This window comes from Elgaria multicarinata, chromosome 10, assembly GCF_023053635.1.
Source record: "Elgaria multicarinata webbii isolate HBS135686 ecotype San Diego chromosome 10, rElgMul1.1.pri, whole genome shotgun sequence".
Classification (NCBI taxonomy): domain Eukaryota; kingdom Metazoa; phylum Chordata; class Lepidosauria; order Squamata; family Anguidae; genus Elgaria; species Elgaria multicarinata.
The window spans coordinates 20,264,095-20,283,853 of NC_086180.1; the positions used below are offsets into that span (position 1 = coordinate 20,264,095).

The window sequence follows — 19,759 nt, forward strand, 5'->3', positions numbered from 1 at the left end:
AATGTTGGTTTCAATCTCACATTGCCTCATGGGTGTGGGTCCTCTATCCTGACACATAGTGGACTTGATAATAGGCATCCCAAAGGCAGCAGGGGTTTCTTTTGACTCTGAAAGCTGTTTTCACATGTAAGAAATTTAAAGTTGAATGTGTTGATCTTTCCTACTCAGTTAGGTGGTGGTGGTGATGATGAAGGTGATGATGGTGCTAATGATGATAAAATAATAATACTCATCTCTTCTTTCCACCTATACAGATTTTAATATTGGCTGATCCTGGCCAAGCACAACGGGTCCTGATGGGGGACTCAGGATCAAGACGTTCCATCATTGTGTCCCGGTTGCCAATATTCCGGAGAAGTATTAGCCGAAGACACGATTCCCTTCCGTCATCACCAACTTCCAACAATACCATTGGTGTTCACAGTTCTTCTCCCTCCAGCACCAATTCTAGCTCAGGTAGCACAGGAAAACGTAGGAGCCTTTTCCGCACCCCTTCCATTAGCTTCCACCACAAGAAGGCGAGTGAACAGAAAACCGAATCTCCAAACCAAAACGTGGGCATTTTGAATGGTGCTCAGTCTAGCCACAACAACGCCCTGCAAAAGCTCAATTTGGAGGAGCATGTGAAAAGCAGAGGGAGGCATTCAGTAGGCTTTGGAAGCTCTCGGAGCAAGAAGATAACAAGGTCTTTGACGGAAGACTTTGAAAAGGGAAAGGAGCCTTCGACCAATAAAAACGTCTTCATAAATTGCATAAGGTCTGGGAGAAATGAAGGCGATGACTCTGGCTTTACAGAGGAACCAAGCCGGTTCTCTGTTAAACATTCCTCGAGGAAACTCCTCCCCAAATCCTTCTCAACACACTACAAGTTCTCAAAGCCAGTCCCTCAAAGCCAGTCGGTTTCCTGCGTGCCGCCATCTTCTTGCTTGTTGGATATAAAACCCAACGTTGAAAGTGAGCCCATGTTGAAGAAGTCCCCTCCTTCGTGTTCCGCTGAGGTCATAGAATGTGTAGGGAGCTCTTTACATTCGCCGATGCTTTCCGCTGACCTGACCACGGTACAGACCCCTTCCGAGTTTCTAGCATTGACCGAAGATTCCGTCTCAGAGGTTGATGGCCTGCCCAACTGTGGAAACGCACACACGGAAACCTTTGCCCACAATGTTTCTACCTCTCAAATTATCCCCAGTCCTGTTGCTGCTCCTCCTTCTCTTCTTTCAAGGGAAACAGATCTTACGGAAAGTATTTCCCATTGTGCGGTTATATCGCCTGAAAGTTACAGGGCCAGAAACTTACTGCTCAGTGAAGCTAGTGCCGCCTCTGAAACCCTTGATTCTCACAGAAACCATGCAAAAGTATTATTGCAAGAGCTTCCTGCGAAACAGACCAGCCACCTAGACAAAGCAAACTCAGGAGCTGAAGCACAATTAAAACCCTTTGTCTTAAACCAGGGAGAAATAACTGAATATGCTTCAAAAGCGCAGGGATCACGTAGGGACCAACAAGAAATAAGAGCACCTGAACACATGGAAGAAGCCAACCTAGGAACCGAGTCCAAGATCTTCCCTTTGTCTTCTGAACCACAGGCCTCTCAAAAGCAGCAGGGCTGTGAAATAAACCACACCAAGGGTACGTCCGGTTAATTTTCATTGTCTTCTGAAAGTGCCATTTTCTAAAAATGTGCAGGTGTTTCCAAATATATGCAAATTGCACTTAGCTGGGGTTAGGATGTTTTTAGTATGCTTTTAGTATGCTTTTAGGAATTTTTAACAACGTATACTGTGTTTTGATTAATATTATATGTATTTTATATTTGTTGTTCCCCGCCTCGATCAGGATGGAGAGGTGGTTTAGAAATAATTTATTATCATTATTATTATTATTATTATTATTATTATTATTATTGTGTATGCTTGGGCTGGGACAAAGGCACTGTTGTCGAGGCCCTTCAAGATCTGTCGGCTAACATTACTGGAGACATATCTCACAAGGTGTCCCTGGCAAGAGGAGATGCCAGGCTTTTGAAAAGATAGAAAGCAATGAACTTATCTTACAGGAAGGATGATTTACAGTACATCCTATCCCAGGGCTCAAGTCAGGAATGCTATTGTCTAATGTGAAAAGTCACAATTCCTTGGTCTTAGGCAAGAGTGCACAATCTGGAGGTGGCCCTTGGCTGTTCCCAGTGAAGCCCATGGAGCCCTGGGGACCGACCACTTTTCTCTGCTGCCCAATTGACACAGCTTTGGGCCAGTCATCTCTCTGGGGGTTGGGAGAGGTGAAAGCTCCTCCCATCCACCAGCGCCCCTGCTTGTGAGATCTCTGTTTTACCGCTGCTAGTAGCAGCTGAGAAACAGCAGTCTCACTGGAGACTGTGGAGCGGGGAGGGCTGGGAAAGGCGAAAGCATTTAGATTCACATCCTAATACACAGCTGAATGTGGATTTCATTCCACTGAATAGTGTTACTTTCAATAGGATGCACATTTGAACACACCCCTAGAGCAATGCAAAGAATGAGATAAATGCAAGAAAGCGTGGAAGGGGGAGGCTTGTGAACATGTTTGTGTCCCTGCATCACAACTCTTACTATCTAGAAAATTTGGCATAGGACTCTGCAAAAGTATAATACAGCCTGGAGAATTTTTCAGGATTTTTTTTTAAAAAATAACATGAAACGTTGTTAATAATATAAGAGAAAGCACTACCTAATATACTAGTCCTAAGCACATCTCCGTGGAAAAAAGATGAGTTTATACAATTATTCTTTGTGGAGAGGGTAGCATCACAAGTTCCTAATTCCAGGCAACCCCCTGCAGTAAAATCAAGATACAAGTGCAGGAAACCACTGAATATTAATGAGGAGAATTTCAGAAGTATCCTTATGATTTACTAGCATTTTACAAAAGATACAGTGACTGGAGAGAGGGAAGGATTTTTTAGAATTTAATCTCTGCACTTCTTGCTGCCTTTTCGGAAAGCATTTCGTACAGATGGGCCTATTCACACATGTATTGGTGGTTTTCGCACTCTCTCCTGAGCATTTTCCAGCAACTTGGATTCAGATGTTCTCATCGTTTTGTCTGAAGGCAGTGCTGTGTGCCCAAATCAAGATTTTATCTGCTGCATCTCACCTTCTTCCGATTAAGTGTTCGTGAAGAGAGGTTTGCAATGTAGATGCTAACTGTATGACTCTCTCTCTCTCTCCACAGTGGCTCTTGCTAGTAGTTTTAGCCCATATCGAGAAGGAAGATTCATAGAAAAACGTCTCAGATCCTCATCAGAAGGTACTGCTGGGAGTAGCCGGATGATCTTAAAACCAAAGGATGGAAACCCAGAAGAAATGAACAGTTTGCGAAAGCAAAGAACGGGTTCCTCATCGTCTAAAATGAACAGCATGGTAAGTTTGTAAAATCTCAGTCAGCATGGTGGGGCATTTTCTTTGACTGATTATTGCTTCTTGTGAACAGAAATGTGATAGCAACTTCTAAAACATGGCACGCAGGCATGCAAAGAGATGCTAAGATCTGATGCTAACAAAGGGAATTTTCAGCACTGCAACAAATAGCGTATTTTCAGACTTGCAGAGCATGAAATCGGCTTGTTTTCAAAAGAAAGAGTTAGGTTAGATTTCAAACTGTTGCACAGCCATGGACTCATTAGGTAGCCAGAGGCAGATTGCTCTCTGTTTGCCTCAGTGCCTTCATGTTCTCTGACCTCAGAGGAAAACTCAAGAGGGGGAAAAGGTTTCATCCATCATCTGCTACTCTGGGACCTTCCAGCTGGAGGAAGTGGCTTTGCCATACTCCTCAGACTTTGTGGCCACTCCTCCGATGAAGTCCTCACCATAGGAGCCAGAGGGTGTAGAATTGGACAGTGGCCCTTTAAGAAGTAAACAGTTCCTCAGAGGGGGCAGAGTTAACAACAGGTCCAGAGCTGCTAGCTCAGAAGACTTCAGAAGGCCTCTGCATGTTGCTGAGATAAGAATTGTTCCTGTGTTAATAGTTCCAGACAGCATAGATCTGTCCAGGGTCCTGAAAGTCCTGGCTATTCTGCATTGCTGCTCTCAGTAACTGCAACTGCTTTACACTGATTCTCTGGCGAAACTTGAGGTGAACTAAGCAGAGCAATGATGTCTGATGTCTACAATTTCAGAATGGAACTATTAAGGGGGGAATGACATGGCTCATGGTAGCACACATATAGGCATACAGAAATGCCCCAGCATTTCAATTTGGGGAATTTCCAATTAAAATGATCTTGGTTAGCACCTCTGTCTGAGACCTTGGAGAGGCGTTGTGAGGTGGAGTAGAAAATCTAGAATGTGGATATATATCATAGTGTCAGAAGAATGTCCCAACGGTTGGTCTCTATGAGCCCAGTGGTGATGCTTTTTGCTATAGCACAACAGTTCTCAGTGTTTTCAGGCATAAAATTGTCCAGGTGATGCTGAGTAAGTGGTGAACACATAAGTTTTTTCTTGTACTCAATACTCTCTGTGACTACAGATTGATGGACTAAACCGTGTCAGGTGCCTAACAAGCCACAACTGCCTGTCCCCACGCTCAGCCCGGCAAGCACCCAAGAAAGCTATGGGGCCACACTCCCTTGTCCAGACCCACCACTGTGCACAACAATGGAGCATTCACCCTTTAATGTTGCATAAATGGGGCCTTTACAGCCGCCATTTCTTTAACTTTGGAAATACGCAATTTTTGGAACCACCATTGTTGCAAACAATGGTGGGTCTGGACAAGGGCAGGTGGCTACTGGGTGGTCGCTAAATTGTGGAGAGCTCGAATAGCAGGTCAACGAATGCACTGGGGCTTAGTGAGTTGGGTTTGGTGTGTGTGTGTGTGTGTGAGTCTGCTAGACTCTTGGACCCAGTCAGGTGCCTGCAACATCCCTAGCTGTGATACTGGACTCTTAGAGAAAGGGAAGAGGCTGATCAGAAAGGAATGTCTAGGGAGAAATCCCCCCTTCTGACATGTGCAGCATAGACCCAAATTGTAGCTTTAATCTAGTAATAGCTCTTTGCAAACAGTTGGACATTATTAGGTATAAGAACATAAGAACATAAGAAGTGCCCTGATGCTGGATCAGACCAAGGGTCTATCTAGTCCAGCGCTCTGTTCACACAGTGGCCAACCAGCCATTGGCCTGGGATGAACAAGCAGGACATGGTGCAACAGCACCCTCCCACCCATGTTCCCCAGCCACTGGTGCACACAGGCTTACTGCCTCGAATACTGGAGTTAGCACCCAACCATCAGGGCTAGTAGCCATTGATAGCCTTCACCACCAGGAATTTATCCAAGCCCCTTTTAAAGCCATCCAAATTGGTGGATGATATAATATCATTCTCCTCTGTCAGGGGTAATCATGAGTGTCTCAACAATTGAGTGAATTTCTTAAGCCAGGTGACCATTGTTGCAAGACTTAAAATAGAAGTAGAAATCCATGACAGATAGTTTATGTTTTACTATGGGTGGCCTGAACTACCTCCACTGGATGTTATAATGCTGCCAGCTCAGTATTGCCGCTGCTTATGTCAAGGGTGGGTAACCTGTGGCCTTCCAGTTCATTTAGCCTGCAACGCCCATCATCTCTCACCATTGATCAAGTTGGCTAGGGCTGATGGGGTTGTAGGCTAAAATATCTGGGGGAGATACAACTTGCCCACCCCTAGTTTATGTGATGCTGATTTTGCTCCAGTTTTCAGCTGCACAGATTTTCTAATTCAGATGGACCACACTTGAATGAGTGCATGAAGCTGGGAAACATACCACACATTACCAGATGCTTTTCTTTCTTTCTTTCTTTCTTTCTTTCTTTCTTTCTTTCTTTCTTTCTTTCTTTCCTTCCTTCCTTCCTTCCTTCCTTCCTTCCTTCCTTCCTTCCTTCCTTCCTGTAACAGCTACACATGTCATATCTACAAATGGCTAATGTTGTCAACCAGGTGACACATTTGCCAAGCCCTGGAGTCCAGTAAGGAGTCCATCTAGTCAAGAGTGCCACCATTCTTGGTTCACACAAGAAAACCTCTCCTAGATCAGACCAAATGGTCCATTTTTCTTTTTCAGCATCCTGTTTCCCACAATGGTCAGCCAGATATCTCTGTGAACCCCATAATCAGCAAATGAAGGCAATAACTCTCTCCTGTTGTTGTTCCCCATCAACTGGTATTTCCAGATGTGCTTCTTCTGAACCTGGTGGTTACATTTAGCCATCTTGACTAGTAGCTGTGTATAAGCTTATTCTCCATTGATTTTTCTAATCCCCTGTGGCACAGAACTCCATAAATTAATTCTTGTTGTGTGACAAAATCCTTTTAGTTTACCTTGAATTTCCTGCCCATTGGCTTTATTGGATGACCCCCAGTTTTATTATTAAGAGAGAATGAGGGGAAACAAAATCTCTCGAAGCATTTTTTTCCAACCTCATGTATAATTTTATATATAAAAATATTAGTTTATTCCTTAGTCACCTTCTGTCCTAAAATAAAAAAGTCCCAAGGTTGCAGCTTGATTATTTGGACTGCCCTTCTTGGTATCTTTTCCATCTCTACAATATCTTTTTTGAGATGTGGTGAGCTGAACTGTATGAAGAAGTCCCAGGTGGGACAACACTGTAAGGGCATTATAATACTGCATGGGAAGGTGAGACTCAGCACATCTCCTTTGTGCTGTCTCAGATCTCATAAGAACATAAGAATAGCCCTAGTCAGACCATGTAGTCCAGCACTCTGTTCACACAGTGGTAAACTAGCTGTTGGCCTATAATACACAAGCAAGACATGGCGTAGCACAGGACAGGCACTCGGAAGTGAGGAATGGGGCCCAGACCTCTGTGACATGAGAGACTATTGCAAAACTGTCTTTGGGATAGCTCCATGCCTCGCTCTGTGCTACCCTTCACAGGAGGGACCAGAAGATGGCCTCTTTCTGGAAAATCCCCCAAATCTAAGGATGGATGAATTTGTCAGTTTCACTTCCTCACACATTCAGGTTTTTTTTAAAAAAATCTCAAGTTCTTTCTGTCTCAGATGTAAAGAAATTTGGGGATCCTGTTAAATTCTTATTACAACCAAACTGAAACGAAATTCTCACCCGTCTACACAGGCAAAATCAAATAGGTACTACTAGTGTGGTGTAGTGGCTAGAGTGTTGGACTGGGTGCAGGGAGATCTGGGTTCTAGTCCCCACTCAGCCATGGAAGCTCACTGGGTGACTTTGGGCCAGTCTCAGACTCTCAGCCCAACCTACCTCACAGTGTTTTTGTTGTGCAGATAAAATGGAGAGGAGGATTATGTACACCGCCTTGGGTTCCTTGGCAGAAAAAAGGCAAGATATAAATGCAATAAATAAATACCTATTCCCAGCAAAGAGAGGACCTTGTTGTATCTTCCTGACCTACAGCTGTTAAAGTTGTCAGAATAAAAAAATAGCCACCATAATTCAGAACCACAAACATGATTGAGTTCACAGGGATTCAAAGCCAGAATCTTAAGAGCTAAGCACTCACAGCCCTGAACCCTGATGGACAGATATGTCAGTTTCTGTTTCTCCCACATTAGATTTTTTTTAAAGTCTCAATTCCTTTTTGTCTCAGATATGCAGGACTTTGTGAATTTTAGTAAATTCTTACATATATCAAAAAGAACTTCTCACTCATTCAAACCAAAACTTCTAGAGAGCCCTAGACATGTTCAATTCCCATTCCAGTACCTGGAGGTCAATGTACAGCTTTCTTTACATTGTATTTTTTTCTTATGTTCTTGAGCATATTTTGTAAAACTAAGCATTTTCACCTTCTGTTCTTCTTCACAAAGATAACTGTAAAAGAAACCAGTGGACCTGTTCAGACGATATGCTAAGTCATGGTTAGGCCGTTAACTGTTTTGTAGCAAATGGTTAGTGAGCGTGTTTCAACCATGGCTATGTAGCCACCATGGTTAGTAATGGTTCACACGACACACTAAGCCATAATGTTTAGCTCAAAATGCTTAACCACCATGGCTTAGTGTGTCGTCTGATCAGAGTCAATAAGTGTCTGAAATCTTCAACTTCATACACATCATAAGCTTCCTATTATATCAAAACATTTACTTAAACAAGGGGTAAATTTGGGGTACAGAAAGGTGCTGAAAATGATAACAAAGCTGGAAGAAATTAAGCAGGACCATTTCACTAGCACACACTGGAGTCCAATTCTTTTCCTGAAGAGGGCAGCATTGCATTTCTTAAAACCATCTTTGTAGAGATAAATATAGTTATCTAATTCCAGGTATCTCCAAGAAGATGTTTTGTGTAAAAGGAGCTTTGTAGTAAGTAAGATGCCCTTCAGATACAAAAGAAAGAGAGCCCTTTAAGATCCTTGTTGTTTTCTCCCTGTCACTGGCAGTAAGCGGTGACTTTCCTTTTCCTTTAGTGGCAAGGGAATATCTGGACCCAGAAAGACTGATAAGATAGCGGGTTTTCACAGAATGTTAAGCTAAAGAGCAAAAGGGAACCTACAAGGGGCGGGGGGCAGAAATGAAACAGTATCTAGGTAACGGGTGTTCTTTTTTTAAGCAGCTAACTGATCGAAGTATTCCTCCAGGAACGTCAGGCCTTTAGCATGTGGCTGTAACTCAAAGCCTGAACGATACTTCTGGGTGTTAGAGAATGCGCAACCATAACATTAACACATCCATGGTATATTTTGTGCGTGCAACACATCTCTCTGTACCTCTTACCCTTTGTAGCTGAGCTCATTGCAAGGAAATGTAATTTAATTTCCTTCCTGTGTTGATGAAATTATTACCCTTTTACAAGAAAACACCATGAGTACCATTCAATACTCTCTCTCCCTATTATTAAATCTTGTTTTTTAAGCCTTTTGCTTCTTTCTTGCTTCCGGTCCCGATCATTTGGTTGATGGCTGGCATAATACGTCTGTCTCTTTCCCTTTCTTTCTTTCTTTCTTTCTTTCTTTCTTTCTTTCTTTCTTTCTTTCTTTTCTTGAGGCTCCAGAGCTAAGCCTGAATGAGTCCTAATTCAAATTAAATCCATCTTCTGAATAGGCTAAAAGTATTTTCATCAATGATGCTGCGAGTTATTTTTAATCTGAAGTGACATCTATTTCTTTTCAAAAGTTTTGGGTGTTTGGACTTCTCCTCCTCCTCCTCCTTTATTTTGTTTTGTTTTTGTAAAAATGGCCATCCCTGCAATAATTTACTTATTCCACAAGATGTCGGTGTTACCCTGCTTTATCAAAAACAGGAAGTCATGCATTCTAGGCAGGAGAGAAAAATGCATCATTAATTAGTTCATCCAGGGAAGCGAAAATAAAAATTATCACTGTGAGTTTCCCTACATTCATTGATTTGAGTTTTCTTCCCGTCATTTCCAGCTAATATATTTTTGAAGAGGGTTGAAGTCAAGGTTGCTATGCTGTGACAAACTGGAGAGAGAAAGCTTCATGCTGAACTAGGTTCTGGGTTGCAAATCTAGATAATGGGGTTGCCTCATATGTCCATATGCTTCCAAATAAGGGCCTTTTACCAACAGACAGCATTCTCAGGCACTTGGCCGCCATCTTTGTTTTTGACAATGCCCTGGAACTTAAGTTGACTCAACATAATGGGAAAAAATGGCTGCCACTAGTGCCAGCAGTGCTGCTAAGGCCCCTACAAGATATAGAGAGGCTCCATTATTGTGGGAGGGGCACCCAGCAACACTTTCCAGAGGGTCCCCTTCACCTTGGAGCCAGGCTTGCCATATGAGGGAAACTATATGAACAATACCCCAGCTTCCAGTTATATCCCAGAAACAATGAGAATACAATCACTACCACCACCCCATGAAGGCAATCAGAGTAAAACTACCTGTGAGGGGCCCAACAGGTAGGTTGATATCCTTGTACAGAATTTCTTTATTCATGTGTTCACCTATTAGCAATCTTTTATATCCCATCCTTCAGTCTGGAGATTTTCAGAGTTGCTTACAATTTAACATGATGATGATGATAATGACAACAACAACAACAACAACATAATTACATTGCACTCTATAACAGAGCACATTCCAATTAACCAAAACATACAAAACACAGCAATATCAATGAAAAATAGTAAATACACATTAGATAAACTACTAACCAAAATTAAACTAATTCACAACGAATCAATTAAAAGGGATTTTCAATGCAATCTCAATAAACTCTAACATCAAAACAAATCAAAAATTAATTTTAAAGGATGAGGAAAATGGCAGAGTCTTCAACGGGCACAGAAAAGAGAGTTGGTGCCAGGAAAGCTTCCCTATCGTAAAACACTCCACAATAGGAGTGGGCACATCAGAGAGAGACCTACTCAGCACCCACCTTTCTTCAGAATGTGGGGGTTCAGAGAAAGGCCTCTAAGGACGATAGAAGAATTTGGGCAGCTTTGTGTGGAAGAAGATACCTGGATTTCTGACCTGTTTAGGGCTTTAAATGTAAGAACTGGACCTGAGCTTGGACAGATGAATCTGTCAATTATGATTTCTCCTGCATTCAGATTTTTCAATTCTCAACTTCTTTCCATCCTGATGTGAAGAATTTTTTAAAGTTGACAATTGCTTATCAAAAATAAACTGGAATGAGATTCTCATCGATCCCTTAGCAGTTGACAACATAGTCCTGCTTCCAGACGTAAACAGGACTGTCCATAGTGAGAGCTTTGGCTATCGGGCTGTACAGAAATGTAATAAAATAAATAAATGAATGAATAAATAAATAGTCCAATGTACAAATTGGCTTTTCATTAGGGCTGTGCAAGCTTCGGCTTCAGAACTGTGAAACGTTGGTGGCCATTTTAGGTAGAATCAACCATTTTGTGCACAGCCCTAGTGTTAAGGGAGGAAAGATCCTACAACTCCCAACATGCATTGCTAAGGAGGTACAGACTTACCAGGGGTCTGGAAGTGGTGGGTGTTCCTGGCCTCACCTCTGCTCCACCACTCTCACTTGCCTATCCGCTTTAATTTAGTCATCCCTAGCCAGCATAGCCAGTAGTGAGATCAGACGGGATATGTAGGTCAAAGCATTTGGAGGGCCACATGTTGACACCCCTGCTATAAGATAATGGTTTCATTCATCACATAGGAGCGGGTTTGGTAAGACTTAACTAAGGTACAGCAGACCTGATTTCATTTCTCTGTCTCCGGTCAATTTGGAAACCTGTTCCTTTCCAGGAGGGAGTTGAGGATCCTGGTTAAAATGCAAGCTGTCACAGCTGCTTTGCTATGAAAGGCCTGAACAATATTCTCCGATTGAGAACAATGCCAAGCTTGTAGGTAAGCAGTGTTCCGGACCTCATTTATTTAATTCAGCTGAGGGAGTTCTAAATTTCAGATGTTATTAGCATAAAAAACACTGCAAAATGGCAGTTTGGGACTGGAGCGCTTTATGTGCTTCCAATTTTAAGGTCAACTCACCTGGCAGCGTTAATGCTTAAATAAAACCCTGGAGAAAACCAGACTCCTCTAGGCAAGTGTGTATTTCCTACTGTAGTTATCAAAAGTCAGACTTACAGCTGTTGCACACTTTGAACATTGGTAAGTTCAAAGGTTTCATGCTTTTACGCAACTGCGATGAGCTGCAGTTCAAGCAGGTTATAACTATGATGGGAAATTGCCAGCCACAGCAAAATTGATGGGCGTTCCCTACCATGGTTCGAATAAGTCTGAAGCATGGGAGCACTGCTCTACACAAGTGGCCAACCATTGCCCATGTCCAATGCAGGCATTCTCCTGCAACATGAGTAGAGCCAAACTGTGTAGTGGGTGCAGGCATGCCTATAAGCCCCATTCCCAAACATCCCTGGCTACATTGTGGATCTTTGCGTGTTCAGCATGAAGATGTGAATCAGGTTCTCTAGGAATGGACCATGGCCACAGAGCCCCACCCAGGTCATCATGCTGAACAGGCAAAGATGTATGGTGTAGCTGGATGTGCAGATCTGTTGTAGGCTTGTGTCCATGCCCATGCCCCTTACGTCAGGGGTGCTCACTGCAGCACCCATGGGCACCATGGCTCCTGCAGTGATCGACAGTGGAGTCCATGAAGCGCTCCACAACCTGCCCGCTTTTGTTAAAAATAAAAACCTTGGAGAATGTTAGGACAGTCTTCTTTCTCTCCTTTTCTAGCCTCTAGCCTTGCTCTTTCTCTCCCTTCTATTCCTTTGCCTTCCTATTGGCCCTTTCTTCCTAGCCTCTAGCTTTGCTCTTTCTTTCCCCAAAATTCTCTTGACTAGCTAGGCCCTCACATCATCCATTATGTGACAACCACATCCTTTGTGGGAGCCATTTTGTGGTGGCACCCACAGAAGTTTCTCAATTTTCCAAATGTGCCCACAACTCAAAAAAACCAAAAAGTTGGGGACTCCTGCCCTACACTGTTTAGCCTTAAGCATGTGCAGGCAAATGCCAAAAGGCGTTATACTATTCATGGGCCTTAGGAGAGATGCGATGTGGAGAGGGGCATAAAGAAGAAGAAAGGGGAAACAAAAAAAGAAGGCATATACTGTGGCAGCAAAATGTGTAACCAGGGGAAGAGAAGCATCTTTTTATTAGGCAAAAATCTTGTTCCATGTTTGGTTTAGGGGCAGGGCTAAGTTACAGTAGGCTTGTGGAATCCATGGCCCATCAAGCCAAACAAAGTACTCCAGCTCTGTAGTCTACTAGGGGCTCAACAAATCTCCTATTTTTGATGCCAAAATAGGAGCCAATGCTAATTTATATGGATAGATGCAAATGCAGAAAGCAAATGCTGTAATTAAAGTAGAAATTCAAGACATATCATAGTGGTTAAAAGTGTAACCAGAAGACTTGTGTGCCTGCTCCATTTGCTTTCCCGGGGCTAACAGTTGATGGACAAGTTCAAGGCCACCCCCTTTCCTTGGGTCTTTTGACTCTTTGAACTTAAACCAGACTTAGACTGAATCACCCTTCAAATAGAGGACCCCTTCCAAAGAAGGCCATCCTCTGATAGCCCTTCAAACAAAGCTCTGTAAAGTAGGAGGTATGGCCACTCTACCTGAGAGAAAGGGGACCATTTCACCATCCAAAATACAAAAATGGTGGGTGCAGAGAGGCAGTTTTAGGAATAACATCCAGATAGAAAGTTCTATGAGATCAAGCCATCAGTACGTAGCAAATTCATTGCTCCCCTTGTTGTTTGGAAAACTCACAGCAGAACAAAAGAGCTGGGCAGAGGAATGTACAATTGAGTAATTGAGGCAGACCAGATTTCTAGAACTAACGGACGAAGGATCTGTCAAAATCTCAGCAGCTTTTACAGATGCAACAGGCTGAAACTTAGCAGGTTAATATTTCATCCAATAGGGAAGTCTGTCTGCAGGACAGTTTTTCAGCCTGTAATATATGCACTGTTTGCAATAAAACTGACAGTGGCTTCAGCAGAAAGGCAATCAAATTTTGCTATGGTGCGCACAATGCCATATATACCTCCCGTGTTTTCATTATTCACATCTGAAGTGCTTTCCCCTGGAATAGAACAGAGATTTGCCATTTCAGTCCCTGCTTCCTAGGACAGATCTGACAGGGAAGCCAATGTGATCTTCTTAACCGCAGATAGATTTTAAAGAATCTTTCAAAGAGGGAGTGCATTCTCCCATATCAACCTGCTCATTCATTGAGATCTACAGATGAGGGTCTCTCAGTTATTCCATCGCTTGCAGACGGCAACTGGGAAGGGGGACTTTTCCATTTGGGATTTTTAACAGCCCCCCTGCAGTGTGGCAGGAGCCATCCTGGATCGCGTTTCTATGCCTGTTATAAACTCATCTGTTTATAGGGATGTATGTGAATATTGTTTTAGCTCACAAAATGTGCGAGCATGCTCCTTTTGAAGCTCCGGGTGCGAGCATGGCCACATATCCACAAAAAATGTTTGCAAATTGTCATTGTTGTACATATGCTCATGTTCATCTCATTCCAATTCCAAGCTCAATTTGCGCAGATTTTCTGATTTGCACAGATTTCCTCAGTAGACTGAATCAGCCCCACTGTAGTCTCTGCAGGAATGTCTTTGTCGTATATGAGGTGATGTTCAACTCATTCCTAATTCCAAGTTCGATATTGCCTGATTTCTGCAAATTTCCTCAGTAGACTGGATCAGTCCCACTGTAGGGAATTTGCGCAATTTTGGAGAGATTTGTGCAAATGTCCCGCTTGATTGCTGCTCGATTTGTGCAAGTTTCCTGTTCAGGCAAGATGAGCAGTAGTTGCAAGTGTGAATGGGAATTTAGCATGAGACAAGCAGCAAGACAATGTCAGGAAATCCTGGGGATCTCAAATATCAGGCATTTGTTGATTTTAATAGCACCACTCAGCATGCTTGTGGCATTGGTGCACTTATGCTTAAAAAAAAAACACAGATAGATGAATTCAGATCTTGAACATATTTGAAAGGAAGAGCCATTCAGCAGCTATGGTTCCTTAATCATTATACATTCCCCCCTTCTTTTTGTGTGTGATTTTTAAAATAAATAAATAAATAAATAAGAAGAAACAAGATATAAAGCTAGGATGCTGAGTGTCTAACCTATGCTGAATATGTTGCTTTGACTCAGACTCAGCCGTCTCTTTGGGGTTCCTACAGGTGAGGGAGAAAAGAACTAAAGCAAGACTGCTGTGCTTGCTTATATGGAAATAGAAATAATAAAAAAGCTCCATTGATGCATGATGTCAGTCTTCCGTAGCATCCAGCTTTCTAAAGCGGCCTTGCATAACAAAAAGCGGTTGCGGTATTATAACATTTTGTCAAGTGTTACACTGGTTTCTTGAAGCATCTTTATTTCAGCACTGTAGGAGGCCCGTAGGGTCTGTTGACTAAAGAAGTTCAAAGATAGCCAGTTTTTCAATATTTATTTATTTATTGAAATCCCTTCCAGCAGGGTGTCAGATAAAAGGTTTTGAAATCTTCTGTTCTCTCATGTTGGTCCCTCTTACATATAGAGCCTCCTTAAGATTCCCTCTCCTTGTCTATCATTTCCCGGCAAGCTAACAGGAGGAGACGCCAATGCCAAGTCCTGCATTGAGCTGCCGGTAGCACAAAATGGAGCTACGGGTCCATGAAAAAATGTAGCGCGGATGCTTTGAGAGGAGTGACGGTGCATGTTTTGAAGCGTGGAGTGAACCAGTTCATTGATTCACGCTATATTGAAATGGAAATGTATCTTCCATTTCAGTAGATCATTGGCTACCCAAGTATTGAACAGTGACGTCAATTGTTTTATCCTTGGCTCATTGTCTAGGAAATATGGATCTATAGCTGTGCTTCCGTTAGCACTTCAGTTTGTGTGGTGAAAGAATTGAAGAGCTGGAAGGACCCTTTCAGAGGAGATAGAATACAGCGTATTTCAGCATTGAGGATGAACAGTAGGGAGTTCCGGAGGCCCGTCTTTGAAACTGAGCATTGTTTTACTGCCTTAGAATAACAGAGCAGTTGCTAGTTAGTTATAGTATGTCAAATATCCCAAAATCCTACCAATATTTTATACCAAACGAGTACCCTTAACTTTATACAAGGCTATTATGAGCTTCAGCTATTGGGCGGTATAAAAATGCACATCATCATCATCATCATCATCATCATCATCATCATCATCTGTTAATTTGACTGGCAGGATCTGGCCCACCGTTTATTGTTTCCATAATTATAACTAGCATTTCTGGATCTGCTTTTTAAGATATTTTCTTTTTTAAAAACAACAACAATGGTTCAGTGTAGTTAATGGTCAGTGTCTTTGGTGCACCTTTGTAAATAGGTGTTTAGAACCCTATTTAACCACCCAGAGAACTTCAGCTATTGGGGTGGTATAGAGTTGTAAATAATAATAATAATAATAATAATAATAATAATAATAATAATAATAATAATATTTTAAAACAATAATGGGACCTTCTAACCCTTGACCTGAGTCCTACTCAGAGAAGACAATTGTTATTAACAGTAGAATGAATGTTATATGTAGTGCTGAGAGTCTGTACCGTATTTAGACAGTGAAAAAGAGAGTGGAAGATTCTTACTGTAACTAAGTTCTTAACTATCATTGGCTGATTTGAGGCATTTTGTGCTAGGAATAACATGAGCACCAAGCTGGGTCTGAGAATCCAACGGACCCCCCATGTCCACCCCACCTGGACCCAGTCGGGCACTCCTGACACAAGTGCGGACCCCTGGCCAGTGCTTAATAGCTGCCATCCTGTGTGCTGAAATCACACATTTCTCCTTCTTGCATCAATGGAGGCTGCCATTGATGCAATGGAGGGAATTGCACAATTTTGAGAGTCTCTGTAAATTGTGCACTTCCTTCCCCTTACACCAGTGCCTTAATGGTCTCAGTGATGCAAGGGTAAATGCATCAAGGGGAGAAGTGTGCAATTTATGGATGCTCCCAAAATTGTGCAATTTCCCCCCCCCCTCCGTTGCATCAATGGCGGCCACTGGGTAGAAGGGCCAGCCATGAAGAGGGCAACTGATTCTCTCACTCCAGGAAAGCTGAGCAGGCAAGGAGGCAGTGAGCTTCAGTGACCCTGAGCTTTGGGCAGTTAACAGAGCAGATTGAGGAACCACTATCCCTCTGTAATGCCAGGCCGTGAAGCAAAATGAAGTGACAACTTCCCATAATAAGCTGGATTCCTTTGATGTGCAGCTGCCTCCAGAAGCAGCAGTCATAACCAGAGTTGTATTGAGTGGAACCAGTGTTTGCACGGATGTAGCACCAGCAGTTTTTAATCAATGAGGGCACTGATGTCGTCTGCCACCCCCTCGGGATTCTCTGTTCCCTCTGAGCTTAGTTGCAACCCTCACAGTAGCTGGTGGGAAATGAATTTTCCCAGCAGCAATATATCACCCCATGTTGCAGTGTATTTAAGGGTGCCTTGGTCTTGAATGGGAAATTACGTCCTATTCCCTTTACAAAAGACCTGCTTCTAGCTCCTAGATGAAAGCTGCTAGAACTGGTTGGTTGAAGTGGAACTACACAACTTTGCCTGCAATTTTGCACTCCTTGGGAGCATAGCTATGGAGGAAAGCAACTATGATGACTGGCTGCAATTCAACATCTACCACTACACCACTTGTCCTAACACCCCCATTATTCTCCTTCCCCTAAGGACTTCCTTCCCGCTCCTCCGGGGAAGTTGGAAACAACCAGCATGGATGGTGGAGATGAAGCAGAACTCGGCTGTTTTGAGTTTTTAGGTCAAACACTGGGAAAAACCATCAGAGATTTCCAGATGTTTGACCTGAACACTTGAGCAGTCCAATTGATTTGTGGGCTGATAACTTACATCCTCTGATCATCCTTGCAATATACTCACCCTCTTTCCACATACACACCCTGTCCATCACACAATCAGGCGTTTTGCTAGTGAGTTAGGAACCACAGTTTCTCTCTCTCTCTCTCTGCATTCTTACTGATTTAGGGCAGCACCAAAATACCGCGGCGCTCCAACACAAAATATTGATTAGGCCATGAATACAAAGGAAAGAATAGCCTATAAAGATCAGGAATGATTTCTTCTTGCAAGGTTGCAGTAAAATATTTATTCAGTGTCAGATAAATAAAGGACTCTAGCCGCTCCACTCAACCAGTTATGCTTTCAAGGGACAGACAGTCGTCATGTGTGAGAGGAGAGGTCTGGCTGCTCTCCTTGGTCAGTGACGGCAGAGCAGGGCTGCACAGTGCAGGTGTCCTGTCTGGAAAACAGGATGGATAAAAATCAATGATTTCTTTAAAAAATTAAAAAGTTGATTTAAAAAATTTAATGGGATTTCCCCCCATTTTTTAAAAAAAGAAATCATCTTTTCATTTTAAAAACAAACAGCAGCTGAAGTTAAATCTCATCACAAACATGCTAAACCTACACTTACAGAACGTAATCAGACGAGTGTTTTATCGCACGCTCGCTACTGCCCACTTACGGATGTTCGCGCGTCCTTTTGATGATAACATCTGCCTCCCACGTGCCTCCCGCTCCTTCTGCTTGTTTTTCCATCACAAAATGGACCCCCTTTAATCTGTCTTTTAATAATAATAATAATAATGGAATGTGCCTGCTGTGTGCAGGAAAACCAGTGTGATATAAATGCCCCCTGAATGGACCACATGGTCATGGCTGCTTCCTCTTTCTCTCCCCGTGTAAAGGGACTGTTGCTATTGTAGAACAGCAGCAGGAGGCCAGAGTGATGGTAGGAAACATGGAAATCCACCCATCTGATGACATGCACAATCTCATAAAAATGAATTATCAGCTCCGTCGTATTCACACATTGAATTATTATAGGGTGACCATATGAAAAGGAGGACAAGACTCCTGTATCTTTAACAGTTGCATAGAAAAGGGAATTTCAGTAGCTGCCATTTGTATATATGGAGAACCTGGTGAAATTCCCTCTTCATCACAACAGTTAAAGGTGCAGAAACTATACTAGAGTGACCAGATCTAAAAGAGAGCAGGGCACCTGCAGCTTTAACTGTTGTGTTGAAGAGGAAATTTCATCAGGTTCCCCATATATACAAATGACACCCGCTGAAATTTCCTTTTCAATACATCTGTTAAAGATACAGGAGCCCTGTCCTCCTTTTCATATGGCCACTCTAAATTATTATCAATCGAACATGAGCGTTCATTGCATCTCATGTAAATGTCTCTGACCACCCTACCAGCTTTTGCTTCTTGATGGTTCTGAGCTTTCAGGTTCTGTTTCTCTGAGGTCACATGTGCAAAGACATGGGCTAGATAGGATTGTGGTTGTCGTTTTTTATGCTTATGTGGTGGTAGAGCATGACTGTGCCCACAGAAGACAGAGAGACAGTATAGAAAAGTTAAAGATAGCAAACTTGCTTTTAATCAGGGTTTACTCTAGGTGATTTTAATCATGATTCATCTTGATTTAAATCATTCCATCCTGCTGGAAAATATCAAGCCAACCAGAGAAGGTTCAAACCAATTGTGTTGGCAGCTGTATGGTATACTCAGCCCACTGTATACAGCACTGCTGGGTTGGATGCTGACTAAGGATGTAGGAGAGAAATTTGATTCAGTTCTGTTTTGACTGAGATGTAGCCCATTTGCACATTCCAGCATGAAATACAGACCCAAATGCAATCTGCAATTGAAGTCCATACATTTCCAAATCTTGCAATGCGATTTGTGGAACCGCAAGAACAAAAACTGCATTAGAAAAAAGGTGCAGAATTGGAAAATGCACATAAAAAAAAACCTGTATTTTTTTTTAAAAAAAATGCACACAAATATGCTTTAATCAATGAGAGGAAAATACATACTGTACAGTTCAAAAAGGTACACTGTAGATAGGGGTACATTTGGGGAAATGTGCACAAATGTCCATGCAAAAAACAACAACATCAAAGCTCGCCATCTGACACAGCCACAACTTGGAATGTGCATTGAGGCAAAATGTGGAGAGCTCAGTTTTTGCTGATTCGAATATCCCTAATCCAGATTAGTTGCACTTAGAGTAGATCCATTGGAATCAATGGAATTTAAGTTAGCCATGACTATGGGACTACTTTGAGACCCAAATCACGTGTCCCTTTAAAGGAGGACCAATGCAAAAATCCCTCTGCCACACTATCCGGCAGGCCTGTTCAGGATGTTCATCCCCAGCACTCTCCTCCATCACTGCTCTGCTGTGTCCTAGAGGCAGGCTGGATGCAGACAGATAAGGTGGCCTCCTCTGTTG

General features: G+C 42.6%; 1 protein-coding gene across 2 annotated transcripts in view; it reads left to right on the forward strand.

The window, feature by feature from the left end:
* Positions 1-257: 257 nt before the first annotated feature.
* CCSER1 (coiled-coil serine rich protein 1) overlaps positions 258-19,759 on the forward strand; it is a 394,831-nt gene continuing 375,329 nt past the window's right edge. For both annotated transcript variants that reach the window (XM_063135191.1, XM_063135192.1), the window contains exons 1-2: positions 258-1,629; positions 3,211-3,398. In XM_063135191.1, coding sequence (XP_062991261.1) covers positions 297-1,629; positions 3,211-3,398 — 1,521 coding nt within the window. In that variant the 5' untranslated portion in view covers positions 258-296. The remainder of the gene's footprint in view (positions 1,630-3,210; positions 3,399-19,759) is intronic.